This window comes from Pecten maximus, chromosome 10 (assembly GCF_902652985.1).
Source record: "Pecten maximus chromosome 10, xPecMax1.1, whole genome shotgun sequence".
NCBI lineage: Eukaryota > Metazoa > Mollusca > Bivalvia > Pectinida > Pectinidae > Pecten > Pecten maximus.
This window is the reverse complement of record NC_047024.1, coordinates 18,798,331-18,818,187: the sequence shown is the minus strand read 5'-3', so window position 1 is coordinate 18,818,187 and position 19,857 is coordinate 18,798,331. Positions and strand designations below refer to the sequence as shown.

Genomic DNA, 19,857 nt, shown 5'->3' with positions numbered 1-19,857 from the left:
AGGGCACTATCCAGCACATGACTTCTGCCGCCCTGGCATATTTATGCGGCTTGGTGCATTTAGGAAACAATTAATACCGCCTGCCGTTCTTTTTTGTCTGCGCGTATCTGCCACAAAGATGGAGTTCGTGTCGGAACATAACAGTATGACATATGGGGATCTCATTATCCCTGTATACTGTTCTGTTGAGAGAACCTGGTGGAATGCTCATAAATCCGATCTTTTGATTGTAATGGCCTTTCTATGTACTAGCAGTATCAGATTTAAGACTGCTTTCTGAAATTTCTTTACCAAAATTCTTGTTTTTTATTGCCCACAAAACTTGATATATAGCAGAGAAGTTCTCGGTCCAGGGCTTTCAGAGCATTGGTGGACACTGTTACATATACCTTGTGATACTGATAACACTTCTGCTGTGAATATTCGGTTTTTACTGTCAATTTACCATTGTCTGATGCTAACAATTTTCAACACCTGTTCTTCATTAGTTTTGTTAATCTTTGTTGTGTTGTGTATCTTATATCTCAATAAGGCAGCCAACCACCTCACACAACCAACCACCTCACACAACCAAACGGTTACCATCAGTAAACTGATATCCTTACCTAAACCCATGTTACCCTCAAACACCCAACTCAACCCTCACCTAACTGTTACCCTAACCTAAACCCATGTTACCCTCAAACAAATAACTTTACCCTCACCTAACTGTTACCCTCACCTAAACCCATGTTACCCTCAAACACCCAACTCAACCCTCACCTAACTGTTACCCTAACCTAAACCCATGTTACCCTCAAACAAATAACTTTACCCTCACCTAACTGTTACCCTAACCTAAACCCATGTTACCCTCAAGCAATCAAACTGTTACCCTCAAACAATCAAACTGTTAACCTGATCTAAACCTATGTTACCCTCAAGCAATCAAACAGTCATCGTAACCTAAATCCATGTTACCCTCAAACAACCAACTTTACCCTCACTTAACTGTTACCCTAACCTAAACCCATGTTACCCTCAAACAACCAACTTTACCCTCACTTAACTGTTACCCTAACCTAAACCCATGTTACCCTCAAACAACCAACTTTACCCTCACTTAACTGTTACCCTAACCTAAACCCATGTTACCCTCAAACTACCAACTTTACTGTTTCTCTAACCTAAACCCATGTTACCCACAATCTGACACTCTTACCAAAATGACATCCATACCAAAACCCATGTGTATATCCACAAACAACCAAACCATCATCCAACTTTGATTTTCCGTGGCGACCACCGGACCATTACCTTCACCCAATTAAATATCTAACCCACAATGCTCAGAGTTTACCTTCATTTTGCAAGAAATGTTTACATATCAAATCATTACCGCATTCATCCATTTCGTCCCAGCCCCCTCCACAAAGTGTACCGCCAATTTCAATAGTTTTCTCTTTCTGATTAAACCATGTTTAGTTTGGTGTGTGATTTAAGAAAATAGTTTTAAAAATAAGAAATATTTAAGGAATGCTTTTATTCTAAGCACTTGAAAGTTTTCATTTCCTAGAAAACAGTTTAATGAAACAAAATTATTGTCACGTCTCCATTGCATTCCTGTTTCCATTCGTTGCGTAATTAACCATGATGAACATTTCTATTTCCTGTCAGACTGTCTGGTGATTCCAAGACTTCGCATGTCGCATGTCGTTGTCGGTATATAACCTTGAAAAATCTTATGGGTTTAAGTTTCATACTCAAGCACTTGTCTCTGAGAATTTGTACAATGGAGGCTAATGCACCGTCACCGTGGGCCTGTAATAGTGTCACCTAATTTCATTTAAGTTTGTTGAAAAGGGATTAAATCAAAGCTATTTTAAATAGTTTTCCTGCAATCTTCTTGAATGTCTGGGAGTTGTGAGTGTGATAGCCGTACTTAAACCCCAGACAGTGAGGGGGGTTTCAAGGTTTTATCTCGTTTAAGAGACAATAATTACAATTTTCTAGTGCTCATCGATTTCAATTTTCAACATTAAAATGTCTTGGTGTTGAAATGTTTTCATGATGAATTTTTTTCTCTCCTAAAGTAGCGTGGAGCAATTAACAAAAGGCATGATGACATGTAGAGACAACAGAAATATTTGAACAGAAAAAGATATTTTCTCTTAACTAAAATCGACTGCACATTTTATGTTTCTTCAGTGCTTTAAATGACATTGAGGCTTTCTCGTCTTTAGCGGTGTGATAACTATAGAGAATATATGTTGACGCCTTATTTGTGCAGAACAAAGGATTTTAATTTGCTTCAACTTTTAGCATTAATTAATTCAACCAATTGGCATTTTTGGGTCCTTTGAGACAAAGTCTCAAGTAACCAATTCTAATCACCTTTTGTCCGTCAATGTGCATCGTCTGTCGTACATCCGTAAACAATTCACATTTTCGACTTCTTCTCAGAAACCCCTGAGCCAATTTAAATGTAATTTTGCAGATTCCTTTCATGGCCAAAGGTTAACCAAAATTAGGGAATTCTATAGTTCCCACCTCTCGGGGAACAAAAAGGGGTCATATTGACCCAAATTTATTTAAATCTTCTCAAGACCCAAATTTGGTAGAATAGAATACTCTTCATCGATAGATGGGTTAACTTCACTCTAGTTTATATATTATGTTTTTGACTATCATTTGTTTGATTTCTGTTGGAATTCATTCTAACTTGGTTAACATTATCAGAATGGAATGACATTTTGATGGTATGCATATGTTAGTCCTGACTTACCTGAAGGAGCCGATGGGCAGGCTCCAGAAAGGATTATATTAACTAAAATATTTCAAACCTCAGGTGACTGTTAAGGCCCTTGGGCCTCTTGTTCAGTATTATATATATATATAATATTTTTATATTTCCACTTATTGTTCATACTGTATCTTGAAAAGTAGCATTTAAACAATTTTGTAATCCATGGAGTCTACAGTGTACATACTCCATGGAGATATCCTCTGGAAGTCGACAGTGTACGTACTCCATGGAGACGTCCTCTGGAAGTCGACAGTGTACGTACTCCATGGAGACGTCCTCTGGAAGTCTACAGTGTACGTACTCCATGGAGACGTCCTCTGGAAGTCGACAGTGTACATACTCCATGGAGACGTCCTCTGGAAGTCGACAGTGTACGTACTCCATGGAGACGTCCTCTGGAAGTCGACAGTGTACGTACTCCATAGAGACGTCCTCTGGAAGTCGACAGTGTACGTACTCCATGGAGACGTCCTCTGGAAGTCTACAGTGTACGTACTCCATGGAGACGTCCTCTGGAAGTCGACAGTGTACGTACTCCATGGAGACGTCCTCTGGAAGTCGACAGTGTACGTACTCCATGGAGACGTCCTCTGGAAGTCGACAGTGTACGTACTCCATGGAGACGTCCTCTGGAAGGCGACAGTGTACGTACTCCATGGAGACATCCTCTGGAAGTCGACAGTGTACGTACTCCATGGAGATATCCTCTGGAAGTCGACAGTGTACATACTCCATGGAGACGTCCTCTGGAAGTCGACAGTGTACATACTCAATGGAGACGTCCGCTGGAAGTCGACAGTGTACATACTCCATGGAGACGTCCTCTGGAAGTCGACAGTGTACATACTCCATGGAGACGTCCTCTGGAAGTCGACAGTGTACATACTCCATGGAGACGTCCTCTGGAAGTCGACAGTGTACATACTCCATGGAGATGTCCTCTGGAAGTCGACAGTGTACGTACTCCATGGAGACGTGTTCTGGAAGTCGACAGTGTACGTACTCCATGGAGACGTCCTCTGGAAGTCGACAGTGTACATACTCCATGGAGATGTCCTCTGGAAGTTGACAGTGTACGTACTCCATGGAGACGTGTTCTGGAAGTCGACAGTGTACGTACTCCATGGAGACGTCCTCTGGAAGTCGACAGTGTACGTACTCCATGGAGACGTCCTCTGGAAGTCAACAGTGTACATACTTCATTGAGATATCCTCTGGAAGTCGACAGTGTACATACTCCATGGAGACGTCCTCTGGAAGTCGACAGTGTACATACTCCAGAGACGTCCTCTGGAAGTCGACAGTGTACATACTCCATGGAGACGTCCTCTGGAAGTGGACAGTGTACATACTCCATGGAGATGTCCTCTGGAAGTCGACAGTGTACATACTCCATGGAGACGTACGTCCTCTGGAAGTCGACAGTGTACATACTCCATGGAGACGTCCTCTGGAAGTCGACAGTGTACATACTCCATGGGGACATCCTCTGGAAGTCGACAGTGTACATACTCCATGGAGATATCCTATGGAAGTCGACAGTGTACATACTTCATGGAAACGTCCTCTGGAAGTGGACAGTGTACATACTCCATGGAGATATCCTCTGGAAGTCGACAGTGTACATACTTCATGGAGACGTCCTCTGGAAGTCGACAGTGTACATACTCCATGGAGACGTCCGCTGGAAGTCGACAGTGTACATACTCCATTGAGACATCCTCTGGAAGTGGACAGTGTACATACTCCATGGAGATGTCCTCTGGAAGTCGACCGTGTACATACTTCATGGAGATATCCTCTGGAAGTCGACAGTGTACGTACTCCATGGAGATATCCTCTGGAAGTCGACAGTGTACATACTCCATGGAGACTTCCTCTGGAAGTTGACAGTGTACATACTCCATGGAGACGTCCTCTTGAAGTCGACAGTGTACATACTCCATGGAGACGTCCTCTGGAAGGCGACAGTGTATATACTCCATGGAGACGTCCTCTGGAAGTCGACAGTGTACATACTCCATGGAGACGTCCGCTGGAAGTCGACAGTGTACATACTCCATGGAGACGTCCTCTGGAAGTCGACAGTGTACATACTCCATGGAGATGTCCGCTGGAAGTCGACAGTGTACATACTCCATGGAGACGTCCTCTGGAAGTCGACAGTGTACATACTCCATGGAGACGTCCTCTGGAAGTCGACAGTGTACATACTCCATTGAGACATCCTCTGGAAGTCTGATAACATCTGACGTTGAAAATGTATGAACTCTATTGATACAACCTCTGGAAATTTTGGTTTGTTTTTGTTTAACGTTCTATTAACAGCCATGGTCATTTAAGGACGTGCCAGGTTTTGGAGGTGGAGGAAAGCCAGAGTACCCGGAGAAAAACCACCGGCCTACGGTCAATACCTGGCAACTGCCCCACATAGGTTTCGAACTCGCAACCCAGAGGTGGAGGGCTAGTGTTAAAGTGTTGGGATACCTTAACCACTCGGCCACCGCGGCCCCCCCCCCTCTGGAAAACAATGGACTAGACCAACAGTTTAGTTGCTCCTTTAAATGATTACTTCCCTCCATGTTTCTTACACTTTGTATTGTTGGGTAGACTACAACAGCCAGAGTTATGTTACACTGGATTTTGAAGAGTAAGACATTCACACCATTACTTCCCAGCATGTCTCAGACACTTTGAATTGCTGGGTAGACTACAGTACAGTGTCAAGTTGATTGGAAAGGACAGATACTAGACCTTTGCAAGAAATTAAAATGCCTAAGTAGAACAACAACAATAATTCTGAGGAATATCAGCATTATAATGGCTTGAGGTCATTATCAAGCTAGGTTTATAAAGGAATTTATAAGGAAAAACAAAAGGAGTTATAAGAAATTAGTTCTGGCCACCTGGTAATGGTCCAGTATCAACATTTTTCACTCTAACAAAGTTTTCCCAATAACCTAAAAGGCCCTCAGACCTGCAATAGACCCGTAGCATGCATGGAACATGAATAACTATCAAGTTTGTTCTAATAAAAGACCTTGAACCGTATTGAAGGACATTGTCTTCTAATATGTAACTTGTCCAGAACCCACGGATGGATTTTGGTGGTTAAGATTGGTCTTGAGAGAACGGAACTTTATTTTGTATAAACAGAGGACCTTAAGGTAAATGACTGATCAACTCCTCGTTCAGTCATATGCAAGAAATTTTTATCAAAATTTGTTTGTAGCATTATGGAACACTAGTGATTAATGGACCTGTGTAACACCCCTCCTCCTGGGAAGGGAAAGATTGGTGGTGTCCAATATCAGAAATATAAGTGATATTATGTTAAAACAGTATTCTACATTTGTATATCAAAATTCATTTGCATTTTCATTGTAAAGAAGGGATTCAACTTCAAGCTTATATTATTACATTCATTTCCAATCATTTTTAGCTCACCTGCCCGAAGGGCAAGTGAGCTTATGCCGTGGCGCGGCGTCCGTCGTCCGTCCGTCCGGCGTCAACTTTTCCATTCAAGCAACTTCTTCTGAATAACCAAAAGGCCCAGAGACCTAATATTGGGCCTGTAGCATGCTGGGGTGAAGGGCTACCAAGTTTGTTCAAATGAATAAAGTTGACCTTCATTCAAGGTCACAGGGGTCAAAAAGGCTAAAATATTTAAACGACTTCTGATCAATAACCAAGAGTCCCAGGGAGTTGATATTGGGTCTGTAGCATGCTGGGGTGAAGGGCTACCAAGTTTGTTCAAATGAATGACCTTGACTTTCATTCAAGGTCACAGGGGTCAAATATGCTAAAAAAAAATTAAACGACTTCTTCTAAATAGCCAAAAGACCCAGGGACTTGATATTGGGTCTGTAGCATGCTGGGGTGAAGGACTACTCAAGTTTGTTCAAATGAATGACCTTGACCTTCATTCAAGGTCACAGGAGTCATAAAGGCTAAAATCTTTAAACAACTTCTTCTCAATAACCAACAGTCCCAGAGACCTAATATTTGGCCTGCAGCATGCTAGGGGTAAAGCGCTACTAAGTTTGTTCAAATGAATGACCTTGATCTTCATTCAAGGTCACAGGAGTCAAAAAGGCTAAAACCTTTTAACAACTTCTTCTCAATAACCAAGAGTCCCAGAGACCTAATATTTGGCCTGCACCATGCTAGGGTGAAGCGCTCCCAAGTTTGTTCAAATGAATGACCTTGACCTTCATTCAAGGTCACAGGAGTCATAAAGGCTAAAATCTTTAAACGACTTCTTCTGAATAACCAACAGTCCCAGAGACCTAATATTAGGCCTGCAGCATGCTAGGGTAAAGCGCTCCCAAGTTTGTTCAAATGAATGACCTTGACCATCATTCAAGGTCACAGGAGTCAAAAAGGCTAAAATCTTTAAACGACTTATTCTCAATAACCAAGTAGCCCAGGGAGTTGATATTGAGTCTGTAGCATGCTGGGGTAAAGGGCTACCAAGTTTGTTCAAATGAATGACCTTGACCTTCATTCAAGGTCACAGGAGTCAAAAAGGCTAAAATCTTTAAATGACTTCTTCTCAATAACCAACAGTCCCAGAGACCTAATATTTGGCCTGCAGCATGCTGGGGTAAAGGGCTCTCAAGTTTGTTCAAATGAATGACCTTGACCTTCATTCAAGGTCACAGGAGTCAAAAAGGCTAAAATCTTTAAACGACTTCCTCTCAATAACCAAGCGTCCCAGGGAATTGATATTAGGTCTGTAGCATGCTGGGGTGAAGTGCTACCAACTTTGTTCAATTGAATGACCTTGACCTTCAAGGTCACGTCGATCAAGTATGCTTAAATCTTTAAATGACTTTTAGTGAATAGCCGAAGTGCAGAGAGACATTATATTGGTCCTGTAGCATGCTTTCAAATAACTGCAGGATCCATATATGAAAAGATCACTGCATTGCAGGTGAGCGATTTGGGCCCATTGGGCCCTTGTTTTTGATGGAATAAGAATGTTTTGATATAACTGTTGAAATACCAGGTCAGTAGAACAGGCCCTCTGTGCCTCTTGTTATTTCAAAAGATTATGTTATTGGTTGGCCAATTATAAAACAAAATTCTAAAAATATTTGACAAAATTTAACTTGAGCAGAAGAATAATTGAATTCTAAATGAAAAACGCTGAATATTAGGGAAACAATATACATATCACAAAATCTGTACAAATAGAACAGGAGCTTTTAGGCTGAGGATTTTTGAACGATTGCCCCAAACATCTTGATTTCACATAATTTTTGTTGGTGTGATCATTGGCATGCTTATTCTATGCAAAGGGAAGTAACTCTTTTCATCATGTTGGCTTCAAATAGAAATTTTGTGTCAATAATACCCAGGTATTTGAAACTTCACTAAATTTATTCAATTAACATACTTTCTTACATCATTTTCATAATTTATTTTTTCAAGCATTTTAACATATATATATCTCCTTCCACAAATGCTTTATCAAGATGATAAAAAGGTTCAAATCACCTATAAATAGAAATCCTCTGATGAATTTTTCATGTGCAGTATACATTTTCTTGAAATGGCATATCTATATCTAGTCTAAGGTCAAAGTTACAGAAAATAAATAGAGATATGTTCACATTTGATCCATAAAAAAAAAAAAAAAAAAACTGAAAAAATTCTCTTTTGTGAGTTAGCTGCTACAAATGATCAAATATATATTAAAATCTAAACAGTAAACTTTATTTTACAACAATTTAAATAAGGTTTTGCTAGAAGAATCTTCGTAGAAACCTGTGGTTATTGACATACCTTATATCTTGTCTAATAGGCAGGGCATATATATATATTCATATCAAAAATTAGGAAATAATTGTTATATAACTTGAAATGAGAATCTTTTGCCGTGATCACTGAAATATTCAGGTAATTGATGCAGGCTGTGTTTAATTTTTGGATCCAATTTTTTTTTTTTTACAGTGAATGAAGTGGGAAAAAAATGAAAGTATGAAAATATCTGTAAGAGTTGTCTACCTTTACATAAATTTTGTTCTGTAGATCATTAAAAAATATCAATCCAACAAAAATAGTAGAGTTTCTGTTAAAGTTATAGAGTTACTAGGGGAAATATTTAGAAAAATGATTAGAAAATTAACTAGCCATTCATGAAGAAAAGGTAATTGATATATCTATATGTAAAATCACGTAATAATGGCAATCGAGTTCCCAACTATCCATAGTAATAGATGATAATAATACTGTACAACGAAGCGGGAATGATTGTCATTGTCCTCATATCTGTATTGTAACACATTCACCTTTCCAGATGTACACGAGCCATCAAGGTCCACATTCTGTATGTGAGTGCTAGAGTCTATTGATTGGATAGTGAAGTATTGTCACACCCCCTGTACATACAGAGTTGTGGCCCTTTGTTTAGTTTGAGAGCCCTATCTCTTTAACCCTGTCCCCCAACTATTTCCATCTTCAACTGTTATTAAATGCTTCACTGTAATAAATGTTCAATGCCAAATGTAGGTATTGATATTTCACTTTATTGTTTTCTGAAGACAAATGTAGGAAAATTACAGGAAAAAGACTGCTGGCTTAGGTTAAGAACTGCTCTTCTTGTTTAGGTTTCCAGATTTTGCTGGTGGGATGTTGGAATTTTTTGTAATAATTTTTTTTTTTTTTACATTTTTGGTGCAAGTGTAAGCATTAATCTAACTAATAATTAATATGGTCCATATGCAATATGAATGTCATGTATTACAGGAATATAAAACTTGAATTACTGACTATATATATACATATATAAGTACTTTAGATTTTGGTTTGACCTGCCTCAGCATTAATTATTTACTGTATCTGGAAGAATCTTAAAGGTTTGAATACAGCACTGGTAATTCTGAAAACACGATCTCCTCCTATTGACAGCAAGTACAATAGAAAGATGCAGACAACTCGGATCTATTGTGACGATATCTTAGAATGGAAATAACTAGATTAGGATTTTAATTAAATCGCCTGATATAGAGGTTCACTTCTTAAAGGGCACCGACAATGTAGATTCTGAATCCTGACAGACTGTGATGTAATCGTGGCAGCGATGGCGGCAGTCTGACAGGATTGCGCTCAAACAAAGTATACCTAACGCCACTTGTGGCGGAAGCAGCGGTACCGATTGATGTGTAAATGCAGTTGCGTTGTCTCAGGAGAGGTATTCTGTTCGTGTATTTTGTCTTGTAAGCAGCTGTGCTGACAACAAATAAGGAAGAAGTACAGGTTCCATGTACCTACATTCAATGATTTCCACGACTGCTAATTATACCCCCGCAACGAAGTTAGGGGGGTATACTAGAATCAGGTTGTCCGTCCGTCCGTCCGTCCGTCCGTCTGTAGACACGTTTTGTCCGGACAACTCCTCCTAAACTGATTGGCCGATTCCAATGAAACTTCACACTAATATTAATGATCATGTGTAGATGTGCATGCCACTTTCTTTTTCTAAAAATTATGGTTGCTATGGCAACTGGTCACTATAAACAGGTTTTCTGATAAGAACCATGACTTTAAGTTTGTCCGGACAACTCCTCCTAAACCGAAGGGCCGATTTCAATGAAACTTCACACAAATATAGAGAACCATGTGTAGATATGCCTGCCACTTTCTTTTTCTAAAAATTATGGTTGCTATGGCAACTGGTCTCTATAAACAGGTTTTCCGATAAGAACCATAACTTTAAGTTTGTCCGGACAACTCCTCCTAAACCGAAGGGCCAATTTCAATGAAACTTCACCTAAATATAGAGGACCATGTGTAGATGTGCATGCCACTTTCTTTTTCTTAAAATTATGGTTGCTATGGCAACTGGTCACTATATTACTTGGTTATCTTCGTGAGCCTCTAATTAAGAGTTCCAATTCACCATTGGCTCGTGCAGATTGCGGAGGTATTAGTCAGCCATCCTGGCGACAGTTCTAGTTGTTACTCGATGTTAAGCTGACAGGATTGCATGTACGAATGAGAGTTTGGAAGTCATAATGATTTTCTATCAAACTTTTCAAAGCATCATTTCAAAGTGACAATTATTTTTACAATTGCGAAAAAAAGGCCTCTATGTAGCGACACAGACATGTGTTCCTCCTTACACCCTCAAATACATTTGTGGAGGAGGTATTTAATCATCCTAAATCGTAGGTTTGGAATTATAGGACCTTAAACCCCCTTGGGGTTCAGATAGCCCTGAAATCTTAATCAAAATAGAGGAGAAGGTAGCTAACTCCAGGCTTCAAGACTTCAGAATCTCAAATGAATGTCAAGATCCCCACAGTCTCACTCCTAAGGAAGTGAATGTTTGAAAAATGTAGATATACCTGTCACAGGTAAAGTGTAGTTACACCTATCCAGGGTTAAATTTTAGATACACCTGTCCAGGATTAAAGTGTAGATACACCTGTCCAGGATTAAAGTGTAGATACACCTGTCACAGGTAAAGTGTAGATACACCTGTCCAGGGTAAAGTGTAGATACACCTGTCCAGGGTTAAAGTGTAGATACACCTGTCCAGGATTAAGGTGTAGATACATCTGTCCAGGGTAAAGTGTAGATACACCTGTCCAGGGTTAAAGTGTAGATACACCTGTCCAGGGTAAAGTGTAGATACATCTGTCCAGGGTAAAGTGTAGATACACCTGTCACAGGTAAAGTGTAGATACACCTGTCCAGGGTTAAAGTGTAGATACACCTGTCCAGGGTTAAAGTGTAGATACACCTGTCCAGGGTTAAAGTGTACTGATTTAAACATATTTTTATTGTCATAAATTGTTGACAATTGGGATTGGAAACAAGTTTTTAGCTCACCTGGACCGAAGGTCCGGTGAGCTTATGTCATGGCGCAGCGTCCGTCGTCCGTCCGTCGTCCGTCGTCCGTCCGTCCGTCCGTCCGTCCGTCCGTCGTCCGTCCGTCCGTCCGTCCGTCGTCCGTCAACATTTGCTTCAAATCGCTACTTGTCAAAAAGTTCTAATTGGATTTTGACCAAATTTGGCCAGAAACATCCTTGGCAGAAGATGAACAGATTTTGCATAAATGGTGACTCTGACCCCCAAGGGGCCAAAGGGGCGGGGCCCAATAGGGGAAATAGAGGTAATTCCTTTAAATCGCTACTTGTCATCAAGTTATGAATGGATTTGAACCCAATTTGGTCAGAAACATCCTTGGGGGAAGGGGAACAGATTTTGCATAAATGGTGACTCTGACCCCTGAGGGGCCAAAGGGGCGGGGCCCAATAGGGGAAATAGAGGTAATTCCTTTAAATCGCTACTAGTCATAAAGTTATGAATGGATTTGAACCCAATTTGGTCAGACACATCCTTGGGGGAAGGGGAACAGATTTTGCATAAATGGTGGCTCTGACCCCGGAGGGGCCAAAGGGGCGGGGCCCAATAGGGGAAATAGAGGTAATTCCTTTAAATCGCTACTTGTCATCAAGTTATGAATGGATTTGAACCCAATTTGGTCAGAAACATCCTTGGGGGAAGGGGAACAGATTTTGCATAAATGGTGGCTCTGACCCCGGAGGAGCCAAAGGGGCGGGCCCAATAGGGGAAATAGAGGTAATTCCTTTAAATCGCTACTAGTCATAAAGTTATGAATGGATTTGAACCCAATTTAGTCAGAAACATCCTTGGGGGAAGGGGAACAGATTTTGCATAAATGGTGACTCTGACCCCAAAGGGGCCAAAGGGGCGGGGCCCAATAGGGGAAATAGTGGTAATTCCTTTAAATCGCTACTTGTCATAAAGTTATGAATGGATTTGAACCCAATTTGGTCAGACACATCCTTGGGGGAAGTGGAACAGATTTTGCATAAATGGTGACTCTGACCCTCGAGGGGCCAAAGGGGCGGGGCCCAATAGGGGAAATAGAGGTAGTTCCTTTAAATCACTACTAGTCATAAAGTTATGAATGGATTTTAACCCAATTTGGTCAGAAACATCCTTGGGGGAAGGGGAACAGATTTTGCATAAATGGTGGCTCTGACCCCGGAGGGGCCAAAGGGCGGGGCCCAATAGGGGAAATAGAGGTAATTCCTTTAAATCTCTACTAGTCATAAAGTGATGAATGCATGTTCTAAAAACAATTCTTGAGGTCTTTCAGACCTTAGAGAGTCTGGACTTCATTAATCTTTAAAGCAGTTCGGATTCCCACACTATAACTATATATAGCATTGTTTGAGATTTACAAATAAAACAAATTGAATATGAACAATATTTTGACATTTGGTCTAATCCAACCAGGTGAGCGATACAGGCCCCATGGGCCTCTTGTTCCAACTTAGTGACACCCTCTCCCTAGTACATAATATAAATCAATACATAATGGACAGCAGTGAATGCAATATATATATATATATAAATAAAAAAAATCTATAAAGGAGAGAAGGAGAAAAAGGGAAAGATGGAAGAAAAAGAAAAAAGAAGGGGGGGGGGGGGGGGTTAATAATCATTTCCTATGTACAAATACTCTTTTACATACACATACATATTAGCAGTAGCGATAAGTTGTAAATAGTTATCTGACAGGCTGGAAAACATCGATCAATAAACTTTCTTAAAACTTTGTCCGTTATGCACATTCCATGAAAAAGTTTACTCTGTATATCCACTCGAAACCATTCCTTTCCTTGAGTCGTTCAACCATACCAGCCAGCAGATACATGTACAAATGATATATACTATTGACATATATACAGTATAACATATAATCAATTAATTAATTAATTAGGTAATAGCTAAGATACAGGGTAGTTAAAGGAAATGGGGTAAGGTGCTCAGAAAGTCAAAACCTGCCAGTACTGTCAATATCAAGTTGGACTGCTTTTGCAATACTAAGATTTGCATCGTTTTCTAGATCTGCATCACCTCTTAGAAGTATATCTAATGTGATATTACCAGGGTACCAATGGAGATCATTTAAAAGCGTCTGTCGTATAATGTGATATTTAGGGCACGCAAAGAAGAAGTGATACGAGTCCTCGCACGCAGATCCACATACGCATCGTGCTGAAGGCAAAAGATTGGATTTGAAAAGATCGTAATTCAGAGTACTTGCTCTATTTCTCAATCTACAGTGGAGAATATTTAGCTGTCGAGTACCAAAATTTAGAAAGCATACATCAGTTTCTGTAAAGAACGTTTTACTAAAATTTGATTTAAAGGAATTTAAAGTTGAAGAATTCCTAATAGATATATCTAAATTATTCCAAAGAGAAGAAGTTGAAGGAAAGAAGGAGTTTAATGTGCATTGGAGTCCATAACGTTGTTGCCGCACTTGCTGGGAATTTCTTAAGTTATAATTTGTTAAGACTCCAATATTATCCGGTAAGATATCACATAAGTATGGGGGAGCTATGTTATGTTTTATGTTATAAAAGAGGGTTAATTTTCTTATCTCTCTCCTCTTGGCTAATGATCTCTCTCCTCTTGGCTAATGGAAGCCATCCAATTTCTTTATATATAAACTCTATTTTTGTGTATACTGGTACCCTGTAGTAATACGAGCCGCCTCAAGTTGTAAATTTTCAAGATTATTGGAATTGGTAACACCACAATTATCCCAAACTTCGCATGCATACTCTAAGATAGGTCTAATGTAAGTTAAATACAGTTTTTCTAATGTTTTTCGGCTTAGTAGAAATTTCAGTTTACGAAGAGTTGCTATATATTTAGAAACCTTCTTGATGATTTCGTCTATATGTTTTGACCATTTAGTATCACTACTTAAAATTACTCCTAAGTGTTTATGTTTTTCTGTTATTTCTATAACTGTGTTGTTGAATGTAAAAAGTGGCTGGTAAGGAAGATTTGAAAAGGATACTAGCATGATTTCTGTCTTTTTGGGGTTGAAGGACATAAGCCAGTCATTTGACCATTTTTCAAGAGCTTTTAAATCAGTATTAACAACACGTGTAATATCATCTAATTTTTTTGAAGAGTATGATAATGAAGTGTCGTCAGCAAAAAGACGACATAATGATGTGAGTTCGGTGGATATATCGTTGATATAAATGAGGAAAAATAGAGGCCCTAGGACAGATCCCTGTGGTACACCAGCATTAATATTTTTCAAAGAAGATTTGGAATTATTTATATAAACAGACTGTTTCCTGCACGACAAATAATTAACTATCCAGGTAAGCAAGTTTCCATTTAGTCCATATTGTCTTAGTTTGTATATGAGGCCTTTATGCCAAACTCTATCAAAGGCTTTGGAGAAGTCGCAAAAAATAAATGCTATGTGTTCATAATTTTCCAACGATAACAGCATAGAGTGATACAATTCTATCAGTTGGTGCGTGCAAGAGTGTTTTGGTAAGAATCCTGATTGTAACTTGTATATGAGATTGTTTTGGTTGAAAAAATTATAAATGTGTTTGTATACTTAACGCTCAAATATTTTTCCAACACAACTTAGTAATGATATTGGCCTGTAATTAGATACACTGTGTTTATCCCCACCTTTGAATATAGGCATAACATTTGCTATTTTCCATCTTTCGGGATAGGAACCAGTTTGAAGGGACACATTAAATATGATAGATAAAGGTAGAGCAATCTCATTAATAATCAATTTCAACATTCTATGGCTTATTCCATCAGGCCCTGTTGCTTTATTTATACTTAAAGTACATAATATATCTTTCACTTCGTCGGATGTAATAACTACATATCGGTAAGTATGGAGTCAGTTAGTGTATCAAATGTAGGTAGGTGTTTGCCTTGGTCATCTAGTGTCGATATAGATGTAAAGTAATCGTTTAGAAGGTTGCATTTTTGTGTGTCATCAGAAATATAGTTCGATGAATGTTCACTATAAAGTGGAGATATTTCAGTGTTTTTCTTCCCTTTAAGTAAAAGTTTGAGCAATTTCCAATACGTTTTAGGGTCAGAATTGGATCTATCAATAAGGTTATCAATGTTTTCATAGAATATTTCCTTGGCGCGTTTAATCATTTTATACACAACACAACAAGCAGTATGCAAGGTCAAAAATTTATTGAATGGAACCAAAACTTGTTCAGGCTCATATTGATGATCTAAAATGTTTGGCTTTCTCAGGGGCTGCTCATTCTTACAACTAAATTATACAATTAAATTTGACTCACTACTACAAAGATACACCTAAATAATTAAAATACTAATGATACTAGTGGGGCAAACAACCCCCGAGCTAGAGCGATCACAAGCTTAGGTAGATATGACTGAAAAAGAAAGGAGAGATCCCTAAGCTTGAGCGATCTCAAGCCACCGAGTAAGCAACTGTACACAATAGCAGGCGACTCTGCTAAGACTGCATAAGATGGAGCGACCCCGAAGCTTGAGCGATCACAAGCTTATCATCTACAGAAGAAATAAATACATAAAACAATAATATAATGAATTGGGGGCAAGGAATTCCCCGAATTACAAATCCAAATCGAAAGAGGTTACATATGAAAAAAGTAACCGAATGAGAGCCTCCAAGAAAAAAAAAATGTATAAGAAGGATAAGACGCGATATAAAAAGACAGTATGCATAAAGTGAATCGATGATAGAAAACTGGAATATGATTGATTATAACTTATTTAAGTAAGCACAAGATTACCCGTAGAAAATAATACACCACCTATTCATATGATTAAAATTATATCGTGTCTGAAATAAGATGTTAAGGAGTTTAAATGCTGACTTAAAATGGCAGTGACACCGTAACTAGTATATAGCTTCTAATTAAACTGAGTAATACAGAGTTCAATTGATTGAAGGTTATATCGTGTATGGAATCATGTTTGAATGATAGAAAGGGCAACATACCTAATACTGCAAGATGAGATAGCAGTTGAAGGAGCACCCAGATTGTCTTGATGAAACAGATGTAAAATAATTACATACTTAAAATAGTGCAACTTTGAGGTCTAACTCGAAGAACCAGTGCAAAAGAGAAATTGTAACGGATGATAATCGGTAGTGGGAGCGCACCTCTAAGATGTATAAGAGGACAACAAGCTCTTACTCAACTATATAGATGATAGACATAGAAAAAAAAAAAATTGAAAATGTCACAAGAAAGTCCACAAAATGGTTGCAATGAATAAGGATCTTACATACACAGATCTAGAATAAGTAGTAAAACTGAACCTGCCAACAGACGCATTGATTGCGATGCATAAGAGGAGATATGAATTCTTTTAAAATAAACTAAAGAAGTAAGAATAAAATAAGGATGTATACTGAATGGTGTACAGGATACTTAATCATAAGCACTTACAGCATAAAACAAGGACACTACACTCTGAATCTAAGATGAGGATGCGACTAAAGTGAGTAGTAATAATCTTAGATGTAGAAAAATCTGTAGCAAGAACCAATCTACAGCATAGTAGTTGGTGACTAGTGTAATGACGAACTTGACTCCTAGCGCTGCTGAGAAAACCTATGACTCTGAATCACAATGACTTAAGAGAAGAACTAGACTCGCAGACACAGCTGAGAAGACCCTTGACTCTGAGTTGAATTATTCATGATATAAGCTATGATCTGACTACAAAAGCTAACAAATCAAAACAGCGAAGAGTTGGAGGTTTGTTGAAGGACGAACTTGACTCCTAAGCACTGCTGAGAAGACCCTAGACTAGGAGTCACAGTGGCTCTTGAGAAGAGACTAGACTAACAGACGAGAAGACCCATGACTCTGAGTTGTAGTTACTCATGATAAGATTTGTACTCATGATAGCAGCTATGACCCTGTTACAAAAACTTAACAATCAAAAACACAGCGAAGGTGGTTTCATGATGATTTAGTGTAGGACAAACTTGACTCCTAAATATAAATGCGCTATACTGAGAAGATCGAGACATGACTCGCAGACAGAGCTGAGAAGACCCTTGACTCAGAGTTGTAATTCCTCATGAGAAGAGCAAATTTGACTCGTGATTTGTTTAAAGCCTAGTACATATAATACCAATACTCTAGTAATAGACAGCGGGTAGGTACACAAAAACACCTTCCATGGCAAAGAAACTTATCATCTCGATAAATATCGATAACAGAGCTCTCCTTAAGAGTTGTATGTAATATTCTGCACAATGTACAAAATTTTGATCAATATATGGGGGTAAAAAAAAAAAAAAAAAAAAAATATTAATAATTAGCATCAATTATTGAAAAAGATTTCCCAGCCCTAACTGTGACAAATAAAATATAAAACATAACGCTAGGCACAGTTTGTGAAAACAAACGCTAGGCACCGACGTGATGTGTGAAAGCGAAAATATAATTTTATACAAGACTGACGAATATCGGGAATACTCCTATGATATCAGAGGAACTGATGCAGGTGTAAATAAGTTTGGTAAAGTAAAACAATGATAGCCACTTAGGTCAAATGAGACTGATTTCGGGATTAATCTCAACGCTTAAAAGTTCATACTAATACGAGTTGAAAACAATCTAAGCTGACGCTACGGTGAAATTATAAAGAGTTTCCGTGTTGTCTGCATATCGCTATCATTAGCTGATTTGGAGATTTAAATTCGACTGCTAGAGTTGTACATGGTTTCCGAGAAGTATGCATATCGTGACCGTCGTGAGATGGAAATTTCGACTAGTAATGTTGTTCGTAGATTCCGAGAGTCTGCATGTCGTAATCGTCGTGAGATGGAAATTTCGACTAGTAATGTTGTACGTCGAGTTTCCGAGTAGTATATATGCGTGTCGTAATCATCGGAAGAAGGAAATGTAGACGAATAAGGCTAATCATAGTTCCTTAATTTCTTTCCAACAGATCAGATCGTTTACTAAAGTATTCAACGAAAACGCCAAAGAAGACAATGCATTGCCATATGTTATTGTCTGGCTGGCATGGGCGCAGCCATCTTGTGAATCCCGCATGGAATTCTGGGATCGCGCACCTAGCTGCTCGGGTTCATGACTTGGCCGCCATGTTGGATGAAGCGAGACAGTAACGAACTGGTGACTTTCCGATTCCATGTACACAAATAAGTCACACACAAAAATCAGTTCACAAATCTAATTCCCGATAACAAAGAAAACTGTAAAGCGTGGTTGCATGAAAGATAAACGGCTAGGATCTAAGTAGAAAGTTTCACAGTCTGATGACGAACGTAAACAAAGCAAATGTCCTTGACACATCGAAGAAAAGTAAACAAACACAAAACACGTGTATGTACCGTATGTAAGTGGGCACTGTACTGCCGTAGGAGACGACGAATCCAAGCGAAACACACTCAAGTTCAATAATTCGATGAAGTTGTTTCGAAGAAAAGTAAGTTATTAGGAAAGAATAATGATGAAATAAAACACTGCTGCTACGAATAACCACGCTGCCAAAGACTGAAAGCAGGGGCGCTACCCCTATAAAGTAATTTCATTGGTCAACCAGGTCACGTGATCGATAAGCGCGAGGTTAGAAATAGGTACTTATTTGCATAAAGACTGCGACAAGGTTTTTCAATGTTGTGTATAAACAAATATTTAGTAAACCAAATCTACATATTATTAACTTTGTTTCGTACTTTCTTGTATTTCGATATGTTATGCATATTGTTGTGTTTTATCATTGTATTTTTTAATCTATTTCGTATATGTATTTGTTTTCTAATGTTGTTGTTAAACCATGGTCTGTCGTGTTTGCGTATTTGCACTAATTTTGACGGTATATACATATCCATAGCAGTCGTAATACTAGTAGTTAAGAAGTCACACATGTCGTTAACATCGGTACACGAGTCGAACTGTTCTTCCCATTGTATGTTATTAATGATAGTTTTTAGCTGATCGATATTGTTTGATCGTAGATCCACACTTTACGTTTAACTGATTTTTCAAAATCTCTTTTCACATCAATTATTGCAAAAACTACTTTGTGATCACTTATTGAGTTATCGACGTTAATTACATCAGAAAGGGTTGTAATGATAGTATCACTTACTATGATGGGATCAATCAAAGTAGATGAGTTTCCAACCATTCTGGTTGGTTCCAGTATAACGTTGGTTAGGTTAAATGATGTAAGTATATTATATAATTCTC

General features: G+C 38.7%; 1 protein-coding gene across 1 annotated transcript; it reads left to right on the top strand.

Moving 5' to 3' along the window:
- Positions 1–2,972: 2,972 nt before the first annotated feature.
- Positions 2,973–3,854, top strand: LOC117336562 (DNA-binding protein HEXBP-like). The gene has a single exon (XM_033897173.1). The coding sequence runs from the start codon at positions 2,973–2,975 to the stop codon at positions 3,852–3,854; it is 882 nt and encodes a 293-aa protein (XP_033753064.1).
- Positions 3,855–19,857: the final 16,003 nt, after the last annotated feature.

Bases quoted from the DNA above. Each gene is read 5' to 3' on its own strand.
- LOC117336562 (XM_033897173.1), top strand. From the start codon at position 2,973: ATGGAGATATCCTCTGGAAGTCGACAGTGTACGTACTCCATGGAGACG.